Source organism: Papio anubis, chromosome X (genome assembly GCF_008728515.1).
Source record: "Papio anubis isolate 15944 chromosome X, Panubis1.0, whole genome shotgun sequence".
Taxonomy (NCBI): domain Eukaryota; kingdom Metazoa; phylum Chordata; class Mammalia; order Primates; family Cercopithecidae; genus Papio; species Papio anubis.
In genome coordinates, this window is record NC_044996.1 from 49,629,815 (window position 1) to 49,653,929 (window position 24,115).

General features: G+C 44.4%; 2 protein-coding genes across 3 annotated transcripts in view; one reads left to right on the forward strand and one right to left on the reverse strand.

The window, feature by feature from the left end:
• The window catches only part of SLC25A53 (solute carrier family 25 member 53), a 62,764-nt gene extending 39,025 nt beyond the window's left edge, over nt 1–23,739 (forward strand). The window contains exons 1-2 of one of the 2 annotated variants that reach the window (XM_017954921.3): nt 11,400–11,490; nt 19,999–22,891. In XM_017954921.3, coding sequence (XP_017810410.1) covers nt 20,030–20,953 — 924 coding nt within the window. In that variant the 5' untranslated portion in view covers nt 11,400–11,490; nt 19,999–20,029 and the 3' untranslated portion in view covers nt 20,954–22,891. Of the gene's footprint in view, nt 1–11,399; nt 11,491–19,998 lie in introns of those variants that run through there. The other variant, XM_031660648.1, reaches the window with a different exon arrangement.
• Nucleotides 7,978–9,824, reverse strand: ZCCHC18 (zinc finger CCHC-type containing 18). The gene is given in 2 exon segments (XM_031660647.1): nt 7,978–9,233; nt 9,235–9,824. Coding segments are annotated over 2 exon segments (1,302 nt in total). The 5' UTR covers nt 9,798–9,824; the 3' UTR covers nt 7,978–8,494.
• Nucleotides 23,740–24,115: the final 376 nt, after the last annotated feature.

Consider the following 24,115-nt stretch of genomic DNA (forward strand, 5'->3'; position numbering starts at 1 on the left):
TAATGCAGATGACAGGTTGATGGATGCAGCAAACCACCATGGCATGTGTATACCTATGTAACCTGCATGTTCTGCACATGTATCCCAGAACTTAAAGTATAATTTAAAAAAAGGAAAAAAAAGGAAAAAAAAATCAACAAATCAGCAAACTACACAGAAGAATATTAGAACAATTTATCTCAAATTTCTCTTCCATTGAGCTTCCTGCCTGACCCTAGAGCTCCCTCACCTCTTTGGCTTACCAGCTCCCATCCTTCAAAGTTTCTAAGTTATTCTGTGGAGAATTTGAGCTGCTCTCTTCCTTTAGATCCGGGCCATCTCAGCTAGGTCCAGAGAGCCTCACTCACCTCCCCAACTAAGCAAGCATCCCCGGAGGTATGTTCTTCATGCAAGGGCAGTTTGTGCTCTGAGAGAATTTATTTGGTTAGCTTATAAAGGGATTATATTCTTTTCCCCTGCACACGAGAGAGAGTAGCTTTACTGCCTTTAATGACATCCTATGTGAAGGGTCTGGGAGGGATGGTTTAGGTAATCCATCTACAAGGGTGCTCAGAGAGTTTGGAGAGAAGCGATTGGTGTCATTATGATGGCATTCTGTGGCACAGTACTTACAGTGCACTAGGCGCTCTTTTAAAGACTTCTCAAGTGTTCCTTCATTTAATACTCACCACAACCCTGTCAGGGACTTCCTGTTATTGTCTCCGTTTTACTGATCAGGAAGCTGAAGCGGAGAAGTTAACTACTTTGCCCAAGTTCCTTTCCTCCTGTGAGGATAAGGAGCCAAAGGTTCAGGAATGCCCAAATCACATCCCTCTTCTTGTCCAACCACCCAACCCCTCCACAAGCAACCTGACCAGCCACCTTTATACAAAGTACAGTTTTCAGATTGGAATACAAATATATCTCCTTGACTCCCTGCTCTGAGAGGTATTTCCTCTCAAACTCCCAAAAGCTGGATTGAGGAACATGGCTTAGTTGGTGCAGTATAGCAAAATGTCCTGCTTGTTGAAACTGAATTTGTGATTATCTTCTTTTTCCTCAAGAAGTCATTGAGGGCTCTTGTATTCCTATAAAAGGAGAATTTAGAGTAGCCAAATAAAAAGGGGGGTGAAGTAGTCTCATTACAGAAAAAGGGAGTTTGAGCAGCCTTTTAGTAGTTGATTGCCTCAAGATGTGGTATTCAGCCAGGGTGAAGGGAAGGTGGTTGGGGCTGTGGATCTGGATGTTTACAGAAGTTTTTACCCATCCTGAGACTTCAATTCTGCTGTTGGTCTTCAGAGAAGTGTCTGCATCTGCTGAGAAGAAATCCCACCACTGCATTCCAGCCTGGGTGACAGAGCGAGACTCCATCTAAAAAAAAAAAAAAAAAAAAAAAAAAAGAAATCAGGAGACATCTAAATTTGTACAAAAAACTAATAAAATTCTGGAAAAATGGACTCAGAATATAAGAAATGTACAAATAAAAAATATTTGGAATATGTACTAAATGCCACTGAATTGTACACTTTAAAATGGTCAAAATGGTGAATTTTTTGTAACTTTTACCCCAATAAAAATTCTGGAACAAAAAGGGGAGGTAGAACCATGGGTAGAATACAGAAGAATCAGGCCAGGGATGGTGGTTCACACCTGTAATCCCAACACTTTGGGAGACCAAGGCGGGAGGATCACTTGAGGCCAGGAATTTGAGACCAGCCTGGGAAACAGAGTACGATTGCCATCTCTCTCTCTCTCTCTCTCTCTCTCTCTCTCTCTCTGTCTATATGTGTATATATATATATATACACACATACACATTATACACACACACATATATATGAATCATACCATTTGATGTGATATCTAGTAATTGCTTTAAAATACTTCATCAAAATGTGGGGGACTATAGATGAGACAAGTTATGCAACATATTGATAATTCTTGAAGCTGAGTGATGGGTACATGGGGATTCATCATTCATTTTCTGTAATTTCATGTGGGTTTGGAAAGTTCCATTGAAAATGTTAAAAACAACCCCCTCCTCCTGCCAAATCATTTGAAAACTTAATTTGGAGAGTTTCTTAGAGCTGAATTGACCTTTAAATATTTTTAAGTATTAAAGTCTCTAGTAGCTCAGAGTTAAAGGGTATTCCCAGCAAGTTAAGAGATGAGGAAGGGCCCTGAATGTGAGCCAGAGCTACTAAAGTAGGATGTGCCACAGGCCACCTCTCTTTCTGCTCTGGTTCCTGTGAAACATAGTGCTTGTTCCAGCAACATCACCTCTAGGAATGTATCCTCAGGAAATAATTGTTCACATGTACAAACCTGTATGTGAATAAGGATGCTGTTCTCAGTGGGTTTATAACAGTGAAACAATGGAAACAAGGTAATGACTAGCTCTAAAGAGGCTGGCTTAATAAATCATGGATACAAGTAAATAATTGGATTTAATGCAGTTATGAAAAATAATCTAAACACCTTGGGCCTCAGTTGCCTGGTTTTTAAATGAAGAAAGCCAAAGGAGAATTGTATTCCTCAACTAGTTTTAGGAGACCAGCAAAACTTTGATACCAAAATCTCACAAAGACATTATACAGAGAGGAAAATTATAGGTGACTCTCTCTTACAGACATAGATCTAAAAATCCTAAACAAAATATTAGCAAATTGAATCCAGCAATATATAACAATTGTAATAAATCAGGACAAAATCTTGTTTATTCCAGGAATGCCTGGTTGGTTTACTATTAGAAACACAAATAATGTAATTTAGCATTTTACCTAATAAATGAGAAAGAAGCATATGATAATCTTAATAGATACAGAAAAAGCATTTCATAAAATTCAGCATCCATTGATTATTTTAAAAACATATGGTAAATTAGGAATGGAAAGAAACATTTTTAAACTGATAAGTGGTATTTACTAAAAACCTGCAGCAAGCATCCACTTAACGTTGAATTGTTCAAAGTGGTCCCCTTGAGTTCAGGAATAAGACAAGAATGTCTCTTCTCACTACTTCTTGTACTCTAGGTCCCAGTCAATGCAGTAAGGTAAGAAAAAGAAATGTATATGGATTGGTAAAGAAGAAGTAAAACTGCCATCATTCACAGATGATGTGCTTGTGTATGCAGAAAAATTCTAAGGAAGCTACAGATTAAAATTATTAAGAGAGACTAGCAAAGTCAGTATACAATATCAACATCAAAATACCAGTTATATTTCTATACACCATCAATAAGCACTTAGAAAATGAAATTTAAACCAATATTTCATTTATAGTAGCATACACAATTACCTTGAACGAAATGTAATAATAGACATACAAAACCTGAAGCAAAAGTTATGAAGCTTTGTTGACAGTGTCAAGTGTTTGTGAGAATGTGGAGCAACAGGAACTCTCAAACACTGATGGTGGAAGTGGGAATTGGTACAACTTTGGTATACAGTTTGGTGGTGTCTAGTGAAGTTGAAAATATACATAATCTATGAGCCAGCAATTCCTCTCCTACATATATACATTGTGTGTGCACATATGTACCAGGAAACATTAAAAATATGTTCTTAGCAACAGTTTTCATAATTGTCCCAAACTGGAAACAGCGCAAATGTCCATTGACAGTAAAAGGATAAATTCTTGTAAAGTCATAGAATGGAAAGCTGTAACACAATACTGGGAATGATGAACCAATGCCACATGCAACCAGGTTGAATCTCAGAAGCATAATTGTAAGGGCAATGAGCTGGATACAGAAGGGTATATGCATTATGGTTCTATTTACATAAAGCTCAAGAAACAATAGTGTTTGGGCATCTATATTTGAGTGGTAAAGCTATAAAGAAAAGTAAGAAAGCAATAGCCAAAACTGTCATGAGAGTGTTTGGTTTGGTTTGGTTTGGGAGAGAGGAAAGAGGTTGTGATTGGGCAAGGACTTACAGGAATTTCTGGAGTTCTGGTGTGTTCTGTTTCTTGATCTTTATGGTAATTTGCTCTATAATAATTTGTTAAGTTGTAAATTTATATTTTATGCACTTCCCTCCGCCCCAACCGCCCCCCCCCCCCCCCGTTAGATTGTTTTAGAATGTGGAAATTTTAAAATAAGATTTATCTCAGGGCTTGTTGTAAGAATGGGATGAAGGATAAAGCCATGTAGAGCTTGTAGAATATGCCTGGCACTTTGTAAGACCTTAATAAATGTTAACTGTCTAAACACAATACAGATTTGTTATTATTGCTTCTCTTATTTGTTGCCAACCCTGCCCCCTGTCCATCATATTTGTTGCCAGTGTTTCTCAGCTTACTATTGGTATTTTTGTTAATGCTGTCTTCTGAATTATCGATCTTTTCCTTTATACTTTCTTTCATTAGTCTTAACTATAGAAAGTTCTCTCCAACCCAGAGATTTAACATGTATTGTGTTGCAGCTTTCAAAGGGGTTGCTTTTGAACATTTGATTCCTTTTATTCATTTTATAACAACAAAATATATGATTAAAAATATATGAAAAAATATATGATTAGTACATAATTGCATAAAATCTACATTGACTTCTCAAATGTGTCTGGGATTCATATTTAGTGTCATGGGAGAAAGGAAACTGGCCTTTTTTCCAATCAGGTAATGAAGTTCTCCCCAGCACCACAAATTGAACAATTTATCTCTCCTCCACTCACTGTTGCAGCTGTCTCCTCTTGCATACTTCAAATTCAAAACCATTTGCACCAAAAGCATAGACTGGAAACTTGATACCTGAACTGAATGTGATAATGCAACTCTGAAGGGAGAGAGGATGGTTGCCAGGCAGCAGGAGGGATAGCTGCAGCAAGGAGAGAATGTGAAAGAAAGGTGGAAAAAGCCTGTGTCAAACAAGTATTCTTTAAAGGCTGCATCCTTGTGTATGGCGCACAAGCCACTTGCTGCTGTGACGTTTGGCTAATTATGTCTGTTGACCTTGTTTTCCTCACGTATCATCTCTATATAATAATAACACCAACCTCATAGGGTCCTGTGCACATGAGGGCTAACTCAAGTAAGGAACACAGACTTTGGGGTCAGTCAGTCCAGTGTCTTATCCTTGACTGTACCACTAAATAACTACATGATCCTAAGTACGTTTTCTAACTTCCCGGCCTGTTTCATCATCTGAAATATGTGTCAATTAATAGTAATTAAATTAGTAGCAAATTAGAAATAGAAAGTAATACTTATCTTGAGGGAGTTGCTATGAAAAGCTAATAATGCGTTTTAAAGGTTTGGCACTGGGTGCCTGGCATGTAATAAGCTTGGAATAAATCGCACTTGCAGTGATTTAAATTTTTATTGCTATTGCGGAAGGATCAGGAAGGGAAAGAATATTCAGCAAAAGAGACTGAGAAGTAGGCACCAAAAAGATCTGGGAGAGGGAAACCGTGAGATGATGTCATGGAAACAAGGGAAAGTAGTATCAAGAAGGAGGGAGATAATGCAAAAGGAGGTCATTCAAAGGCTGGTGTCTCCTGACAAGACAAAAGAGCAATTTTCATCTCTTAGCGACTAATGAGAATGAAGGGAGAAAGGAAAGGAAAAAACAATAATTATAAATGAAGGGTATTGAACACAAAATTTTCTAAAAGCCTTCTTTCACTTAACCCTGTGATCACTCCAAGTCTTCTATGTCTTCCAATTGGGCAAAATACATACTTCTTGAATAAAGGAAAGCCAGTGTGACACAAAATGAAATAAAAAGTACCACTTTTGCATCATTTTGGTGAAGTAAAAATTTAGACAGTTTCAGGTTTACACAACAGAGGACAGGATGAGGGGGGAAGGAAAGGGGATGAATTACAGAGCAGGGTTTCAAAGTAATGATCTTGAACCTCCAAGCTAATTCCAGTGAAAAGGAGGGTGGGGGTAGGTGTAGCATTTACTCCTCTTTTCACTCTACCTGGTTTCAGAAAGAAATCATGACAGCATATCTAGGTAAATCATTCAATAGCATTTATAGATTGACTTTGAGAAAAGGTGAGCAGGAAGTGGAACTATATTCTAATCTTGGAGAGATGAGTGGGCAAATCCCCTCCAAGGATAGATTGCAGGAGAGGTAGGAAGGAATAAGGGGCTGTAAGAGCCAGGTAGTGTTGGGGGACCCTGTGGCTTTGGGGGCTTGATGAAGCTGCCTCCTGCCTGGGTGGTGGGTTCCTCTTCGCCTGTGGTGAGATGGAGGTGGCTGCCAGGGGCCAGAGGTGCCCCAGATGGATGCAAAAAGTGGGTCTCTTGAACCTTTACTCCTGCTCAGTTCTCAGCTAAAAGGTCAGAGGCAGAGGGGCCCTCCCAGTCTACTGGACATGAGCATTAAGGAGGCTGAGGCTTAAGGCCATCATGGAATGCGGAGGAGGGGGAGGTGATGATGGGCAGAGCACATGAGGCTGAGCCTCCATCTCCCCCCACCAAGAGGTGAGTGTGGCTCCAGGGAAGGGGAGTGGTGGTAAAGTGCAATTGTGAGAAAATGGATGGAGCAAGGGAGATAGGAATGAGATTGCGGGGATATGGATGAAGCAGGGAGATCTGAATGAGACTGTGGGGATATGGATGGAGCAGGGGGGATATGAATGAGATTGTGGGGATATGGATGGGGCAGGGGGGATCTGAATGAGATTGCGGGGATATGGATGAAGGAGGGGGGATCTGAATGAGACTGTGGGGATATGGATGGAGCGGGGGGATAGGAATGAGACTGAGGATACAGATGGAGCAGGAAGGATCTGAATGAGATTGTGAGGATATGCATGGAGCAGGAGGGAACTGAATGGGATTGTAGGGATATGAATGGAGCAGGGCGGGTATGAATGAGACTGTGAGGACATGGATTGAGCAGAGGGGATAGGAATGTGATTGTGGGGATATGGATGGAGCAGGGTGATAGGAATGAGATTGTGGGGACATGGATGGAACAGTGAGGATAGGAATGAGATTGTGGGGATATGGATGGAGCAGTGGGGATAGGAATGGGATTATGGGGATGTGGATGAAGCAAGAGAAAGGGACCAGGGAAGAGCAGAGTTGGGGGTGATTCTGGAAGGAGAGCACTCCAAGGCAGATTCTGGGCCTGGCAGCCCTGGGAAGGCTGCATTGGGCTCCTTGCAGTGTGTGGCTTCTACCCCTCCCTGGGGGACTCAGCCTAGACCCTTTTGTCCCCCATCGGTCTGCTAGCCTAATTAGAGTCCCAACCTCCACTCCTCCCACCACATAGCCCAGGGTTCTGTGTGAAACCTGTGGGTCTGCAGTTTCTGCCAGGCCTCCTGTCCCTGTCACTGTAGATGGGAGCCCACCAGCCTGGCCATCATACCCCTTCCCCTCTCCCCCTGTCCTTCTGTCCTCCACCTACATAGCTCTGTGCTCCTTTCCCTGAGGTGCCAGCTCTGGCTGCTGCACACCCTGTCTCGTCAGCCCAGGGGCCCCCTCTTTCCTCCCAGGCAAACTCCCTCAGGTCCTCAGGTCTGCATTCATTTCACTCCACTCCCTGCCTTAAATGAAATCATTCCTCCCTGCACCTTGCCAGTCTTGACCTCTTTGTGAGGATAGGGACTACTGTACCTACAAGAAAGTTGGGACCCTCGGGGATAGAGGTCACATGTCATCTTTTATCACCCTCTAATCTGAGGTCAAGAGATGGGGCAGGAGTAGTTGTCCCTTCCCAATACAAACAGGAATGGAGCCTCTGGAATACCCATTTTCAATTTTTGTCCCTGCTGTTCCCCATCTGATGTCTCATGATATATTCAAGAAGAAAACATTGGAACATTATTAACTCATGGGTGCAGGAGTTGGCTTTATGACCTAGGAGACAGGTCAGTTGTGTTAAGGGGTTGTATGGGAGATATTCAGTCCATTTCAGTTTCCTTTCTCCTTTCCTATAAATGAGGTTGATAAAAACCCATCCTCCTAGTATGACCCCCACTTACAGCTTCTATATTTAGTGTCATTTTTCTTTATCTTTCTAAAAGTAACATCACACAGAGATATGAAATAAGATGTTTATATATATTCATTGACATAGAAGTCCACAAGATATATTATTTGGTGAAAAATACACAGTATAGAACAGCATTTATATTTGATCACTCTTATCTATACATGTATCTATCTGGGTACACAGGTACAGGGAGATATCTGGAAGGACATTCACCAAAGGGCTGACAATGGTTACAAAAGGGTGCTGAGTTTCAGGTAATTTGTACTTTAGTTTTTGTATCTTCCTTTATTTTTGAAGGTTTATTGAAAAGATGCTCCTTTCATAAAAAGTAGAAAGTCATCAAAGAAATAGACACATGGAGAACAGACTCTTAAGCCAGCAGAGAAGGGAGCATGGACAGAGGTCACACCATTCCCCTCCACTGTGCTGGTATGCAAGACCTCTTCTCTTTCCCAAAGGAAAACTGCTTTGTGGATTCATGCAGTTAGAAACCCACCCTCCTCTCCTGTTATTCCCATTACTCTGAATACAGTTAAGAACTCATTTAGGGCTGGGTCTAGATCCTTACTGTGGCTCAAAAGCATCACTGTGTTCTCCAGGGACGTCTTTTGACCTGTCCTCTGTATGTGTCAGCTCCTGCAGGGTGATGATCAGATTCTCAAAAACCTGGGCCTTGTTGCTCTCATTGTCACAGGTTTCTTCTGAGTGGCCCTCCTTACCACAATATGAACAGCAGATTGTGTATTTTCACTTCCTGGCTCTACAAATATTCCCAGGACCATCATTCTTATACCCAGAACCACCACTGGTAGAAAGAGACTGAGCCCCAGAATTGTTGGGGGAATCAATAACCAGCACTTGATCCAGAGGTCTGGCTCTTCCTCTGAAGGGAGGGACACCTGTGGGTGTCAGTGGAGGGTCCAGAGACACCACCAGGATCACATCCTCATCGGAGTCATCAAGGGTATCATCTATTTCTATCACGTTGCAGTTACAGTTAGCACTGCCGATTGTTATTGACAGGGCACCCTGAAATGCCACAGGGCTGGCTGCCTTCTCCATAATTGGCCCAGACCTTTTCGGCCGCTTCCGTTTAATAAAAGCATCATCCCAATCCTCTTCCTCCCTTATCATCTTGATTAACTCCAGGAAATTGGGAAGCCGCTCCTGCGCATTTGCATACATCCTGAGAAGATGCTTAAATTTAAGCCTGAAGCACAGGTCCCTATTCAGCTCGGTGCCTAAAAGAAGCTGTTGCAAGCCAGTCTGGTTTGCATCTTTCTCAGCTAGGATGCCAGCCTGAATTCTGGAGCTGCAACTCTAAACGGATCACATAAAGGGAGGCTTTCTCCCCTAGTGCCTGCAGGGTGTTAACAAATTTACCATGGGCAGTCACACTGCTTTCAAACTCCCCAAACACCAATTTCATGGCCCGCAAGAAATCTGCTACACTTAGGTTGGGGTTGGCCGCCTGAAGCAAACGCATGACCTCCCGGGCAGGGCCCCTAAGTGTTTTCATCAAGCGCTTGAGTTTTTCCTCCTCAGACATACTCCAATCTGGCAGGACCCCATTGACTTGGATCAGCCAGTTTTCAAAGGTTTCTTTCCCCTGGGCTGGCACCACTCTCCCCGAGAACAACTTCATGTTTCTCTCTGCCATGTTGACCTTGAAAGGACTGAGACTCCTCCCCAGAGACCTCAACATGGAATGGGCCCAAGGCGGCAAAGGTGCATTCTGCTGCCTGCTGTTACCCACACGCGCAATGATGCTAGCCATGACTGAGGACGATAGTGTATCTGAATACAACAAGATACTCGCGCTTTTTGGAAAAGCCTTATCTGCAGGATTCTCCAAAGCAACGTTCATGGGCTGTGCCTGCCTTGTATTTCAGTAGGGATTCTAAGGAAAATAAAAACGGTTAATAAGATAGTGGGCTGTGGGGAAGCAGTCTGTAGTAGCATTCTCGATCTTCCTGAATAACGTTGTAGTGCATTTTATATCTGCCCAGTGCCTTAACAATACCCTGTAGGAGACTGGCAATTACAACATTCCAGAGCTAGCAGGTTTCCTTGGACTAGTTGGTAGTTTTTCAGAGCCACATCCATCCACTCCTGCCTGTACTCCAGGAGGGGCGACAACTGTTGCTTCTAATTCTAGATGACATAGTGTTTGGAGCTTATACTGGGCCCTCAAAACGGAACTCAATGGTTGTGGGTCACAGATTTATGGTAATAAGAAACCATTAACCTCATGGCCTCAGGTCTCAATCACATCCCCTTGTCAACGTTTCCCCCGTTATTTCTCAGATTCTTACATGAACTCGGAAACTAGCGTTCGCCTTTATTTTACGTGCAGCCTCTGCAACAGGTGCCTGCCGTGAGAAAATTAACCTCTGGGGTAGAGCCGACTTTTGTCCACTGGGGGTCGCAGGTCCCAGTCCTCAGGGCCTCAAGACTGTGACGCGAAGGAGGGAAAGGAAGGATTGGAAGCAGCTTCATCTGAAAACCTGATACCTCCTCTCCACCAGCTTCACTGTCACCAGGCGGAAAATTCCCTCTCCCATCTTCTGAACGCAAGCCAAAGTGCCTCCTGCCCCCATCCCCACCCCGCCTTACATTTCCTCCGGGAGACCCTCGCCCTACCAGCTCTGCAATCCGCCGCACAGAATCCAAGTTCGGATTTGGCTTTGATGACCTGCCAGGGAGAAAGAGACTGGAAGTTGGATAACCTCCCACCCCCATATTCCTTCCCAGGAAGAGAGGAGGAGATGCAAAAGGGGTTCAAGACAGCTTGCGATCGTCTCCTCCCGCCCCTTGCCACCTCCCCGAACACACTCCCACCCCCGATGCCCGACAACACCCCCGATCTCCGACAACACCACGACCCACCTTAATCCAGGCAAATCCTAAATCCTACCCAGTTGGCAGCATCCAGATGAACCACAACTCCTTCCTCAGCGCAACCAGGCCAAGGGAATGCTCCATCCCCTGCCTCGCAGTTACCGATTCTCCAAGCCAGGCGCCGCCCAGTCCTGGCGGGGCTTCCACCACCCCTCTCCGCGCCGGGCAATCGCGCGCTCTTTCTTTACCTGCGCTCCACTGGTAGGCAGCATGTGCTCCCGCGTCGACAGCTCTGTTTTGCCTTCCGGTCCCCGTAGCTCTGCAGGGGAACGGTATCTCTGGCGCCTCCTCGGCCGCTAAGCGACCCGGGGCTGCCAGACCTAGCGAGAGCTTCGCATGACCGCCCAGCAAGGGGTAGCCGAGTTGAGGCAGCGCGGTTCCCAAGGCAGCCAAGGCTGCGCCCACCCTCCAGTTCGGCCCTCCGGGCAGCAGCGGTTGCTTTCAGTCTCTGCCCATTGAGACAAAAGAGCGTGACGAGCCGGGCGACGCGGCCAATCAGCGGGGCGAGGGGGCGGCCTCCCCGCGCAGCCTCCGCCCCGAAGCTACTGCTAGCAAGAAGGGGGTGCGGGAGGGCGGGGGCTGCGGCAGACAGGCGCGGGAGCCGGCACGGCGTCAAGTGCAGCTCGGAAGCACGGACTGGGCCCATTTCCCTTTCATCCGTGAGTTTGCTGCTACCCCATCGCTTCCCTTCTCCCTATCCCCTTCCACCTCGGCTCTCCTCCCGGCTTTGAGACCGGATGCCTTAAACACGAGGTGGGACAGAAACCAAGTGAACAATGAGAGTTCCTCACCTTTGTATAGGCGGAAGGGGGGAAACAGCGTTTACTGAGTGCTTTTTGTGTGCAGAGGCGCCTGCATGGACATCTCCTTTCCTCTTCTCAGCAGCCCTGTGAAGGAGGTAGCAGCGTACCCATTTAACAGGAAAGGACTGAAGCACCCAGGCAGTACAGTTAGGAAGTGCAGAGCTAAGAGCTGACACCCAAGTCAACATGTCTGACTTCAAAGGCTGCCCCTTGCCAACACTCCTCTGTTCTGTCAGATTAAGGGATAGTGGAGAAAAACCAAGGCCAGGATGGGAGGACCAACTTGGGATTGCATAGAATTGGTGAGCAAGAACCGTTATCTCCATTTCACAGATGAAGAAACTGAGCCAGAGAGAGAGAGGTTACTCGTTTTGGCCTGTATCCTGCAGAAAATAAGTTACAGCATCCAACCTAGCACCTGTATGTTGCTCTCTAGATGCTAATTCTTTGCCCTGCAGCGCTGCCTGGAGAGTATTTTTGCACAGGTAGTCTCAAACCATCTCAACAGCAGTCTCAATGTGATGATAGTGCTGAGGGAGGGGGTGAGGAGGTAGTGGGGACAGGGCTGAGGGAAGATGGAGGCAACCTTTATGGTGCCCATTGTACAGAAGAGGAAACTCTTTTTGACACTTTTCTTTCTTGTTTCTTTTTTTATTATTATTAATCTTTTTTTCTTTTGCTTTTTTGTTTTTTTAACACAAGCTGCCTGTTTTTTAAAAGCAACATTATTTCTACAGCCCTTTGTGACCCCAAAGAGGCCAGGCTCAGAGAGGTAAAATGATTTATCTGAAAATACAAGGTGAAGCCAAAATTTGAACCAAGTCTCTGAATCCAGAACTCATTCTATTAACCAAAGTGTGAGTACAAGGTGGGCTGCCTCCGACCCATTTTGGAGAGCTTGTTATAAATGCAGCTTATTGGGCCTTACCCCTGGGGGATTTTGATGTACTAGGACTAGGCATGAAGAGTGTGATTTGTAGTTTTAACCAGCCCTGTAGTTGATTCTGAGGTGTAGAGAGATTCGTGAACCACTGTTCTAAACACCACCACGTGATGCTGAAGGTTATGAGTAAATGGGCCTGTTATCAGTGTATCTGTCCATGGCATATCTGTCATGAAATGTAACTCCAGAGCACAGATTCCTACCCGCGGTCCTTCCTGGAATTGTATGCAAAGAATCTGGACTCCGTACATTCTTCTGAGTCCACAGCTTTGCAGATTTTCAAATGGGTCTGTCATAACATCTTCCTTCTTCAAGCCATGCTTGACGAAGAAGTGTGAGAAATAAAGCCCCATTTAACCTAACCCCCAAACCACAGCTCTCTGTTGCTGATATAGCTCTTTCATTTCCTGGCTCAAGGACAGGTTGCTAGGTTGCCCTTCTGTGAGCTCTTCAGGGGACTTCTCCTTTGCTGGATTTGGCATCACTGGCCCCAGAGAAGGAGCAACTCCATGGAAACGGCATGCAGGGTTGTCCAAAGTGAATGGCCGTGAAGGCAGTGGCTGGAAAACCTGCTCCATTTTTCCCTGACTTAGAGAGCAGGTATTACTTCCTTTATGTATAGTGTGGCTAGGAGGCTCCTGTGGGGCCTGTTCTTGACTCCTGATGTTTAGAAGCAAGTAAACAGTCTGATGCCCTTCAGCTGCTGTTGGCTTCATCTTCAGTCTGCCAAGGTACTTCACTTGCTCCTTTCCACCCTCTTATTTACAACCCCAAGATCTAGAGTTCCTTGGAGTAAACCATATAAATTTGGAGATAAAGCACCTTCCATCTCAGGATCACGGCCTGTGGATGGAATAGTGGGGTAGTGGTGGTGGAGGGTGGAAAGTGTGGATGTATGGATAAGGCAGGTTGCTCACCTTGCACACTCAGGGCTGATGCTGGCAGTAGCTCTTAGGTTTCCTTCAGACTTTTGCTTCTGCTCCCCTGTCCCATGACATCTGACTCTTGCCTCCCAGAAGACTCTTGTTCAGTGTTTAAATTGGCTTCATCACCAAATTAGGTATTTGCAGCTGGACTTGGTAGGGATGGAATCACATAAAACCAAGAATAGGTCTCAGAGCTCTGACAAAAATAATGATGGGAAATGGATTGTGTAAAGTGGCCAGGGTTGGGCTACTAGAACAAAGCAAGGGACTCTTCATGCAGGGATGGGGGGAATATTAGCAACCTGGCTCAAGTTGGATACAGGATATCCTATCTCTGGCCTCATGTGTGTGAGTGTGTTCCAACTGATGGCTCTAATGAGACCACATTTTCTAATTTCAAAAAATAAACCTTAAAGGCTTGAAGGTTTGGAGATAAAGCTTTCAGCTGAAACAATAATAGCTGCCTTTGGCTGCCTGCCTCCTTTGTGCCAGGAACTTTCTATCTGTTATCTCTTTTAAGCTTCTCAGTAACCCTGTTGAGACAGCCATTGTATCCCATTTTGCAGACAGGGAAACTGAATTTCAGGGATGTTACATAACTTGTGTTAGGCTTCACAACTTGTAAGTGGAGGCACTGAGACTGCAGGCCAGGGATGTCAAACACCAAAGCCCATGAAAACTCTTCTTTGCTGCCTTCCAAACAAGCAGTCCAAAATGCATTCTGCAGATGACCCAGTTCATTAGACCAATTGCAGCCTTTAGAACAATTTAATTGTAATTGTGCCTTTATTCCTATTATCTAATTTTTTTGACTTTTAAAATTGTGTGTGTGTATGTGTGTGTGTATATATATATATATATATATATATATATATATAATTATACTTTAAGTTCTAGGGTACATGTGCACAACGTGCAGGTTTGTTACATATGTATACATGTGCCATGCTGGTGTGCTGCACCCATTAACTCGTCCTTTACATTAGGTATATCTCCTAATGCTATCCCTTCCCCCTACCCCCTCCCCACAATAGGACCCGGTGTGTGATGCTCCCCTTCCTGTGTCCAAGTGATCTCATTGTTCAATTCCCACCTATGAGTGAGAACATGAGGTATTTGGTTTTCTGTTCTTGCGAAAGTTTGCTGAGAATGATAGTTTCCAGCTGCATCCATGTCCCAACAAAGGACACAAACTCATCCTTTTTTATGGCTGCATAGTATTCCATGGTGTATATGTGCCACATTTTCTTAATCCAGTCTGTCACTGATGGACATTTCGGTTGATTCCAAGTCTTTGCTATTGTGAATAGTGCTGCAATAAACATACGTGTACATGTGTCTTTATAGTAGCATGACTTATAATCCTTTGCGTATATCCCCAGTAATGGGATGGCTGGGTCAAATGGTATTTCTAGTTCTAGATCCTTGAGGAATCGCCACACTGTTTTCCACAATGATTGAACTAGTTTACCATCCCACCAACAGTGTAAAAGTGTTCCTATTTCTCCACATCCTCTCCAGCACCTGTTTCCTGACTTTTTAATGATTGCCATTCTAACTGGTGTGAGATGGTATCTCATTGTGGTTTTGATTTGCATTTCTCTGATGGCGAGTGATGATGAGCATTTTTTCATGTGTCTGTTGGCTGTATGAATGTCTTCTTTTGAGAAGTGTCTGTTCATACCCTTTGCCCACTTTTTGATGGGGTTGTTTTTTTCTTGTCAATTTGTTTGAGTTCTCTGTATGTTCTGGATATTAGCCCTTTGTCAGATGGGTAGATTGCAAAAACTTTCTCCCATTCTGTAGGTTGCCTGTTCACTCTGATGGTAGTTTCTTTTGCTGTGCAGAAGCTCTTTAGTTTAATTAGATCCCATTTGTCAATTTTGGCTTTTATTGCCATTGCTTTTGGTGTTTTAGAAATGAAGTCCTTGCCCATGCCTATGTCCTGAATGGTATTACCTAGGTTTTCTTCTAGGGTTTTTATGGTTTTAGGTCTAACATTTAAGTCTCTAATCCATCTTGAATTAATTTTCGTATAAGGAGTAAGGAAAAGATCCAGATTCAGCTTTCTACTTATGGCTAGCCAATTTTCCCAGCACCATTTATTAAATAGGGAATCCTTTCCCCATTTCTTGTTTCTCTCAGGTTTGCCAAAGATCACATGGCTGTAGATGTGTGGTATTATTTCTGAGGGCTCTGTTCTGTTCTATTGGTCTATATCTCTGTTTTGGTACCAGTACCATGCTGTTTTGGTTACTGTAGCCTTGTAGTATAGTTTGAAGTCAGGTAGCGTGATGCCTCCAGCTTTGTTCTTTTGGCTTAGGATGGTCTTGGCAATGCTGGGTCTTTTTTGGCTCCATATGAACTTTAAAGCAGTTTTTTCCAATTCTGTGAAGAAAGTCATTGGTAGCTTAATGGTGATGGCATTGAATCTATAAATTACCTGATCTCATTTTTTAAAAATGAAACTACTAATATAACTTATGGAGCAACTTATATACCAGGTGCTATGCTAAGCACTTTCTGTACTTTGTCTCATGCATCCTTCATGACAATCATTTTACATATAAGGATACTGAGGATCAGCAAGATGATGAAACTTGGCCAAGATTATAAAGCTAGGAAGTGACAGAGTGAAATTCAAACCCAGGGCTGGCTGAATCCAGAGCCCATGTCTGTGCCCTACAGCACAATGCAGTGGGGAAGACAAATGTGGCCCTCATCTTAAATGGGCTCCTCTCTGTCAACCACAGCTCTATTTGCTTCTCACACATGGGGTAGGCCAGCCCCATGCACGACTCACACTTCTAAGCGTATGTACCTTAGGCCACTTCCTCAGCCTAGAATGCTTGCCCTTACTCCCCTACCTAACAACAGCATATTCTATTCTACTCAGTTAAGGATTGAGTCATATGCCCCTTCTCAGGTAGAATAAATTGCTCTTGTCTTTTTGCTTCCACCTTCATTAGTGTACCCTTTATTTTGTTTTTCTGTAGAGTTTAGCTCATTGTTGACCTGTCTCCCCTGCTAGATTCCCAGGCAGTTGAGGGCAGGCACCAAATTCTATTCACTCTAGCTCCATGGTGGTTTACCCGCAATGATTTAGTGGATGATCAATACATGTTTGTGAGCTGACCAAAGGACTGGCTGAGAGATACCCTGAATGAACAGACAAATACGTTCATTTGTGGCTGGATCCTGGGGCAGTCACACAGGCTACCCATGTGGACTAGACTGGCTGGGAGAGTCTGGAATCCTCTGGGCTCATTTTACTAGGCTGTAAACATAGGAGGCAGGTCATAGGGTACAGATGATATCTGCTTAAGGCCAACTCTAGGTCCATTCTGTGGTCTGTACTTTGAATTCATGTGAAGGGGCCAGGCTCTCCTAGATTGCTTATGCTGCGCCTTCCTATTCGTGGAAGTAAGGGCTTCCCTGCCTCCCTTGGGAACAGAAGATTTGTTCCCAAATGCCCCTGTGTCTGGTTATGGTTGTCCTGAGAGCGTCCAGAAGGAGCATGTGTTCTGTGGACACAGATACTGAAGTCCAGAAGCATTTTTGTTTTGATACTTCTTATCAAAGCCACCATGTTATGGCTTCCCAACCACTTTCTCTCATTTCATGTTATTAATCTCTGCCACAACGTTTTGAGGTGGATCCTAATATCCCTGTTTTGTAGCTGAAGAACCTGAGACTGAATGAAATGTCTTGTTCATGGTCACACAACTAAGTAAGTGGCAGAGGCAGAATTCAGTCTCGGGTCTGTCTGCCCTTTCAAAAGCCTGGCATCTTAACAGAAAATACATGGGAGAAACACGAACTCCCCTCCCATAAAATGGAAAGGATTGGATTTATAAAATGGATTACATATTAAGGTTTGATGTTTCTCAATTATTGTTCACCTTTAATCCCTCAAAATGATTTACAAAAATGGCAGGAGTTGGGGATTGAAAAGTACAATCCCTCTATCAACTATTGACCTGAATGCCCCCATATCAACACCCTCTGACAGATACAGTATGGAGATGACTAAAAATTATTTTGCCCTTTCTTCTCCATTTACAGCTCAGGTGGGTAAGGCTCCAAGATGTCATTGAACTTCTAAAGGTCACACATCAAGTTAATAACAAAACTCACTTAGAATGCTAGTTATCTCATACTACCCCACCTGCTTCCTGGCCTTTCTGGGGTAGGTGCAATAGTTGGGAATCCTTGTACTGCCAAATCCTAGCCCAGTTTTCTTTCTGCTAAATCATCCTGCCTCATGGTGTCAGTGAACACGTTTACTGTTCACTGTAAATGGTAGGGAGGAAATGGAACATTACTGCACTCTGAGGTAGAAGAAAGGACAAATATTTACCTCACCACCTGTCCTTATTTAGGTGAAGGTAAGACTTTGGAAAGAAGATCTTTAGTAGGAGAGCTGAGGGCTGTTGGGGGCTTCTGTGGATTTAGCGGCCTGGGTATCTGGGAGGAGTCCCCTTTGGCTCTGGAAAAATGGAAGTGGGGCTGCCAGGGGCCAGAGGTGGCCTAAAGGGATGCAAATAGTGGGCCTCTTGAGCTTTTACTCCTGCTCTGTTCTCAGCTAAAGGGTCAGAGGCAGAGGGGCCCTCCCAGTGTACTGGCTATGAGGGTAAAGGAGGCTGAGGCTTAAGGCCATCATGGAATGTGGGGGCAGGGGGACATGGTGATGGGCAGAGTACAGGAGGCTGAGCCTCCATCTCCCTCCACCAAGAGGTGAGTGTGGCTCCATGGGAGGGGAGTGGTGGTAAAGTAAGATTGTGACAAAATGGATGGAGCAAAGGGGATAGGAATGAGAATGTGGGGATATGGATGGAACAGGGTGGGGTTATGAATGAGATTGTGGGGATGTGGATGGAGCAGGGGGATAGGAATGAGATTGTGGGGATATGGATGGAGCAGGGGGTATAGAATGAGATTATGGGGATATGGATGGAGCAGTGGGGATAGGAATGGGATTGTGGGGAGATGGATGGAGCAGGGAGAAGGGGCTAGGGAAGAGCAGAGCTGATGGGAGTGATTTTGGAAGGAATAGTACGCCAAGGCGGATTCTTGGCCTGGCAGCCTCTGGAAGGCTGCATTGGGCTTCTTGCAGTGTGTGACTTCCACTCCTCCCTGGGGACCTCAGCCTGGACTCTCTGGTCCCCCATCAGCCTGCTAGCTTAATTAGAGTCCCAACCTTCATGCCCCCCACCACATAGCCCAGGGTTCTGTATGAAACCTGTGGGTCTGCAGATCCTGCCAGACTTCTTGTCCCTGTCACTGTAGATGGAAGCCCTCCATCCTGGCCATCGTGCCCCTCCCCCTCTCCCCTGTCCTCCTGCCCCACACTCACACATCTCTGTGCTCCTTTCCCTGAGGTGGCAGCTCTGGCTACTGTACACCCTGTCTCGTCAGCCCAGGGAACCCCTCTTTCCTCCCCGGCAAACTCCCTCAGATCTGTACTGAGCATTCATTTTTTCTTTAGATCCCAAAGTTCCTTCATATGTCCTGGCTTCCAAATTGCTTCTCATACTAGCCATCTGCTTCCTGGCCTTTCTGGGGTAAGGAGCAATAGTTTGGGGTCCTTGCACTGCCTATTCTATCTAGTACAGTGGTTCTAAGCCAGGTTTTGCCTCCCAGGGGACATTTGGCAAGGTCTCAAGATATTTTTGGTCATCACACTGTGTAAGTCACCACTGGTGCTACTGGCACGCACTGAGCCAAAGCCAGGGAGCCTCTGAACATCCTCCAATGCACAGGACAGGCGCCAAGAATAAAAAATTATCCTGCCCAAAATGTCAATAGCACCGAGGTTAAGAAACCTTGCTCTATTATATAGCTACAGGTCTTCAAGGTTAGGCTTAGAAGTTGCCAGGTGCTGAGTCTTTAGGCACTGAACTTCCAGAAGCAGCTGCTCTTTCCTTTCCTCACTTGCTAGAGGGGGGCTGGGCGTTGCCATGAAACAGCTACAACTTGGGCAGGAATCTATGGAGAGAAAGGCGAGGGGAGATTCCCCCTCCCCAAATTTAATACCAACTTTTAGAGAAAGCATTGCACTTCAACTGTTAAATGCCTTTCTGCCTCTACAAGATAGTGCCAGATTTTTTAAAAAAGAGAATAGTAATGTATTATTCAAGTAGTTTATAAAATGCAGTTTCATGTCATGAAAGTTGATGCATTAAGTTTTGGAGTCTTCCCCTCCTCTATTTCATGTTTTTCCATTGTAATCCTTTGAATATTGGAATATTTGCTGTGTCAGCAAAATACTGTAGTGGTGGCTCTGTTCAGAAAAACTGATTGCCTTTCTTTTAATTTAAAGTTAATGAATTCTTAATTTCTTAAGGGTGTGCTTATATATCAGAAACTGGCTCAAAGAGTTGCTTGTTTCCGTCGACCTGAGTTTCTTAGGGTTCATTTCTAATTAAGCAATGAAAATGCTTGCCAACAGAATTAATTGGTCGGTCTAATCTCTTTTTTTTCCACCCTTGCCAGTTTCTTCCATCTGCACACAGTTGTCTTCAGCATGGGGGAGCAGAACCACTCTCCCAGGAAGGAGCTTCAGCCCAGGACACGAGCAGAGGCTCCAGGAAAGAAAAGCTGGCATTCCCAGGCCTACGCCCTTGGGGCCGTTTCCAACTTTATGTCTACTTTTCTGACGTTTCCTATCTATAAGGTTGTGTTCCGGCAACAGATCCATGCCATGGCAGTGTCAGAGGCTGTGAGACAGCTTTGGCACGAAGGTCCTCAATACTTCTACCGGGGAATCTACCCTCCTCTTCTCTCCAAGACGTTGCAAGGGACTCTTCTGTTTGGGACTTATGATAGCCTGCTGTGCTTTCTCTCTCCTGTTGGGCCACACACCCTGGGACACCGCTGGGCTGCAGGGCTCATGTCTGGCGTGGTGGAGGCTGTGGCACTCAGTCCCTTTGAAAGGGTGCAAAATGTGCTCCAGGATGGTCGCAAGCAAGCTCGCTTCCCCAGCACCTTCAGCATTCTCAAGGAATTCAACTCTTATGGGCTTTGGGGGCGGCTGTCACTGGGTTACTATCGTGGTTTCTGGCCTGTCCTGGCCAGGAACAGCCTGGGGAGTGCTCTATATTTTTCTTTCAAGGACCCCATCCAGGATGGCCTGGCAGAGCAAGGCCTGCCCCATTGGGTTCCTGCCTTGGTGTCTGGTAGTGTCAATGGAACAATCACCTGCCTAGTTCTGTATCCTCTGATTGTGCTGGTTGCTAATATGCAGTCCCATATTGGATGGCAGAACATGCCAAGCCTGTGGGCCTCTGCCCAGGATGTGTGGAACACTCGGGGTCGAAAGCTGCTCCTGATCTACCGTGGAGGCTCCCTGGTCATCCTAAGGTCCAGTGTGACATGGGGCCTCACTACGGCAATCCATGACTTCCTGCAGAGGAAGTCGCACTCCAGGAAAGAGCTGAAGACTGACTAGCTGCAGAACGTGTGGCCATGGCAGCTTTGTTATTCTAAATCTTCCCTGGTTGGTTCTATATAGCTTACTTCTTTGGCTCAGTTGCCTAATACAGCCATCCTTTAGCATCTGTAAACTCATTGCATGGGAGAAGTTCCCAACTACCAACCTGTTGAGCAAGGACAAAGCCCAACAGGATTCCTTAGTCAAAAAGAAATGTTCGCCCCAGTCTCTCCACAGCTTCAGTAGCCTCAGAGCCAGGAGGCCTTTAAATAACATGTAACCCAGATTAAGTGTCATTCCTTTAAGGAATTCCTTGGCAATAAGTGGAAACTTAAAAAGATGACCTTACTTAGGCACTTTGAGCTTTGGGGCCCCTCTAGGTGTCCTCCAGACCAAACTGAGTGGAACTCCAATTTCAAAGAACTATGCTTGACTCTTAGGATGGGAATTCCATAAAACTCAGATGGCTACATTTTCATGACATTGTTCACTGCCTCTACCACCACCTCTCACTTCTCAAGGCTGTGGGTCCTACTTTCAGGGTAGCAGCTGTGACTGGAAATCCCAAATTAGGCTTGTGTGAACTCATCAGGTGCCACAAGAACTAGTGGGGCTGGAGATGGGAGTGCGAAGAAGTGTGGCCCATGGATGGAAGGATAAAACTTTGAAAGAAGAGATTTAATTACATGCAAAATAGAAACATTTGCTATAGTCTGCTTGGTGTTATCTGCAAGGACATTTCTGAGAGCAAGGTGATAACATTGCCTAAAAACCATTTGAGTTTCCCTAAAAAACCTGGAAGTGAAGTGACCATATCTTTTCACAGATAATTGCATATTTTGTTGATGTGGTTAATGTAGTTACTATGACATAAAGATCACTAATCTTAGCCTTAGAAATCAGAGCCATTCAAAATATGGTCCTTATATAACTTTCAACATATTGTCACTCCACTTACATAAACCCCAAACACTAGCCATAGTGAACTCTTGTTCTCTCCCCAGACATTCCATGAACTTTCCCATGGCCATACTTTGGCCCACACTATTCTTTCCACCTGCAGTGCTCCTTCTTCACATGCCAGTCTACCAAAATCCTTCCAGCTCCTCAAAGCCCAGCTCAGAGGTCACCTTCTCTATGGAGCCTCTTGATTTCCCCCAACTGAATGTGACATTAATTTCTGTGACATTAGTCTCTTTAACATTAGTCTCTGTGATGCCCCTTTCTTTTTCTTTTATTTATTTATTTATTTATTTTTTTTTTTGAGACCGAGTTTCGCTCTTGTTGCCCAGACTGGAGTGCCAATGGCATGATCTCGGCTCATGCAACCTCCGCCTCCCGGATTCAAGTGATTCTTCTCCTGCCTCAGCCTCCTGAGTAGCTGGAATTACAGGCGCCCACCACCCATGCCCGGCAAAATTTGTATTTCTAGTAGAGATCGGGTCTCTCCATGTTGGTCAGGCTGGTCTTGAACTCCCAACCTCATCAGGTGATCCACCCACGTCAGCCTCCCAAAGTGCTGGGATTACAGGCCTGAGCCACTGCGCCTGGCCTCTGTGATGCCCGATTCTAACAGCATTTCATACATGGTACTGATTCCATTATGTCACTAATCTCATGTGACCCTGTGTTCTTGTATTCTTCAATACCTCCTACTAGACTGTAAAACTCATTGAAAGCAGGGATTCTTGTATGCATTTTTAAATCTTCCATTGTGCCTAGGTGCTCAATAACGTCGGTTGAATTATTGAATTGATTATCAAGCTGTGATGTGGTATATCCTCAGGGTGCTGTCCCTTGTACACGAAGATAAAGTTATTGACTCACTGTCAGCAGGACACATGCCTTTGGGCTGTGTTTTTGTTTTCTTTTAATAATGGATTTAGTTTTGTGCTAATGATAATGATGCTGCTGCTGATAATAATAACAATAATAAAAAATTACTTTCAACTGGAACATTTGATGAGTTTGTGTTACTGATGGCATGTTTGCTCTTAGCACCAGTTCAGGAACTGAAATTTCACAAACAGAATCACACTGTATAACTGTCCCATTTATTTCAACTCTAGGATTTTGAGGATTTCCAAGATGACATGTGTTGTAGTTTCCCCCTACAGATATCTTAGTAATGCCCTCCTCTTGCATGTCCTTACTGAACCAAATTTGTCCTGTATTTGTCTTACTTGGTTGTAGATTTAGCAGTGAGAACTTCTCACTGAATGCCACAGAAATTAAAGATACAATTGTTGGAGGTATGATGTCAGAGAGCATTTGCCACCAAGGTTGGCAGAAAATGGCTGCTCCAGGAGAGGTGAAGATGAGTTTCCACATCTGCAGATCGGGATGTGTTGGGACAGTACTCAACTTGTGGATTCAAGAAAGTATGAACACAGAGTCTGCATAAGGAAAGGAAAAAGATGCATTTATCTCCCAAGTACACTGGTGATTTCCACTTATGTCATTCTGTCCATCCATGTCCCTTTCTTCATTTTAACTTCTTTTTTAAAAATAATTTCAAACATTTAAAAATGTTGCAAGTATAAATAAAGCTGAAAGAACACCCATGTCCCTTTTACCCTAATTCCCCTATTATTAATATTTCTCCCCATTTGCTTTATTATTTAAGTGTGCACTCTGTCTATACACACACAGGATATTTTTTCCCTGAACTATCTGAGAATTGCATACATCAATTTTCAATATTCCTAGATTCAATGTTTGTAGATCCAAATTATTTTTTCAAAGACTGTGTTTTATCTCTGACAATGCCACAGTTATTACAGAATATAATGAAATGAAAACTCACACGGTATATGTGATATTGTGAAATACACACTTGGTCTTTGATCCTGTTTCCTGGCATACAACTCCTAAAATCCTTAGAATTTCCAAAGTGATATCTTTTTGTATGCTAATGATTGGCTTATGGCTGGCAGCCCCTGGTTGCTTCAGGATGGGAACTAGTCACCAGAAAGACCAAGACACCATTAGAGGGTTGGGACTTAACAACCTCATTCCGACCTCCAGGGAGGGAAGAGGGGTGGAAGGTTAAGTTGATCACCAGTGGCCAATGATTTAATCAATCATGCCTATGCAATGAAGCTTCCATAAAAACCCCAAAGCACTGGGGTTTGAGAGCTTCCAGATAGCTGCACATGTGGAGGTTCCTGGAGGGTGGTG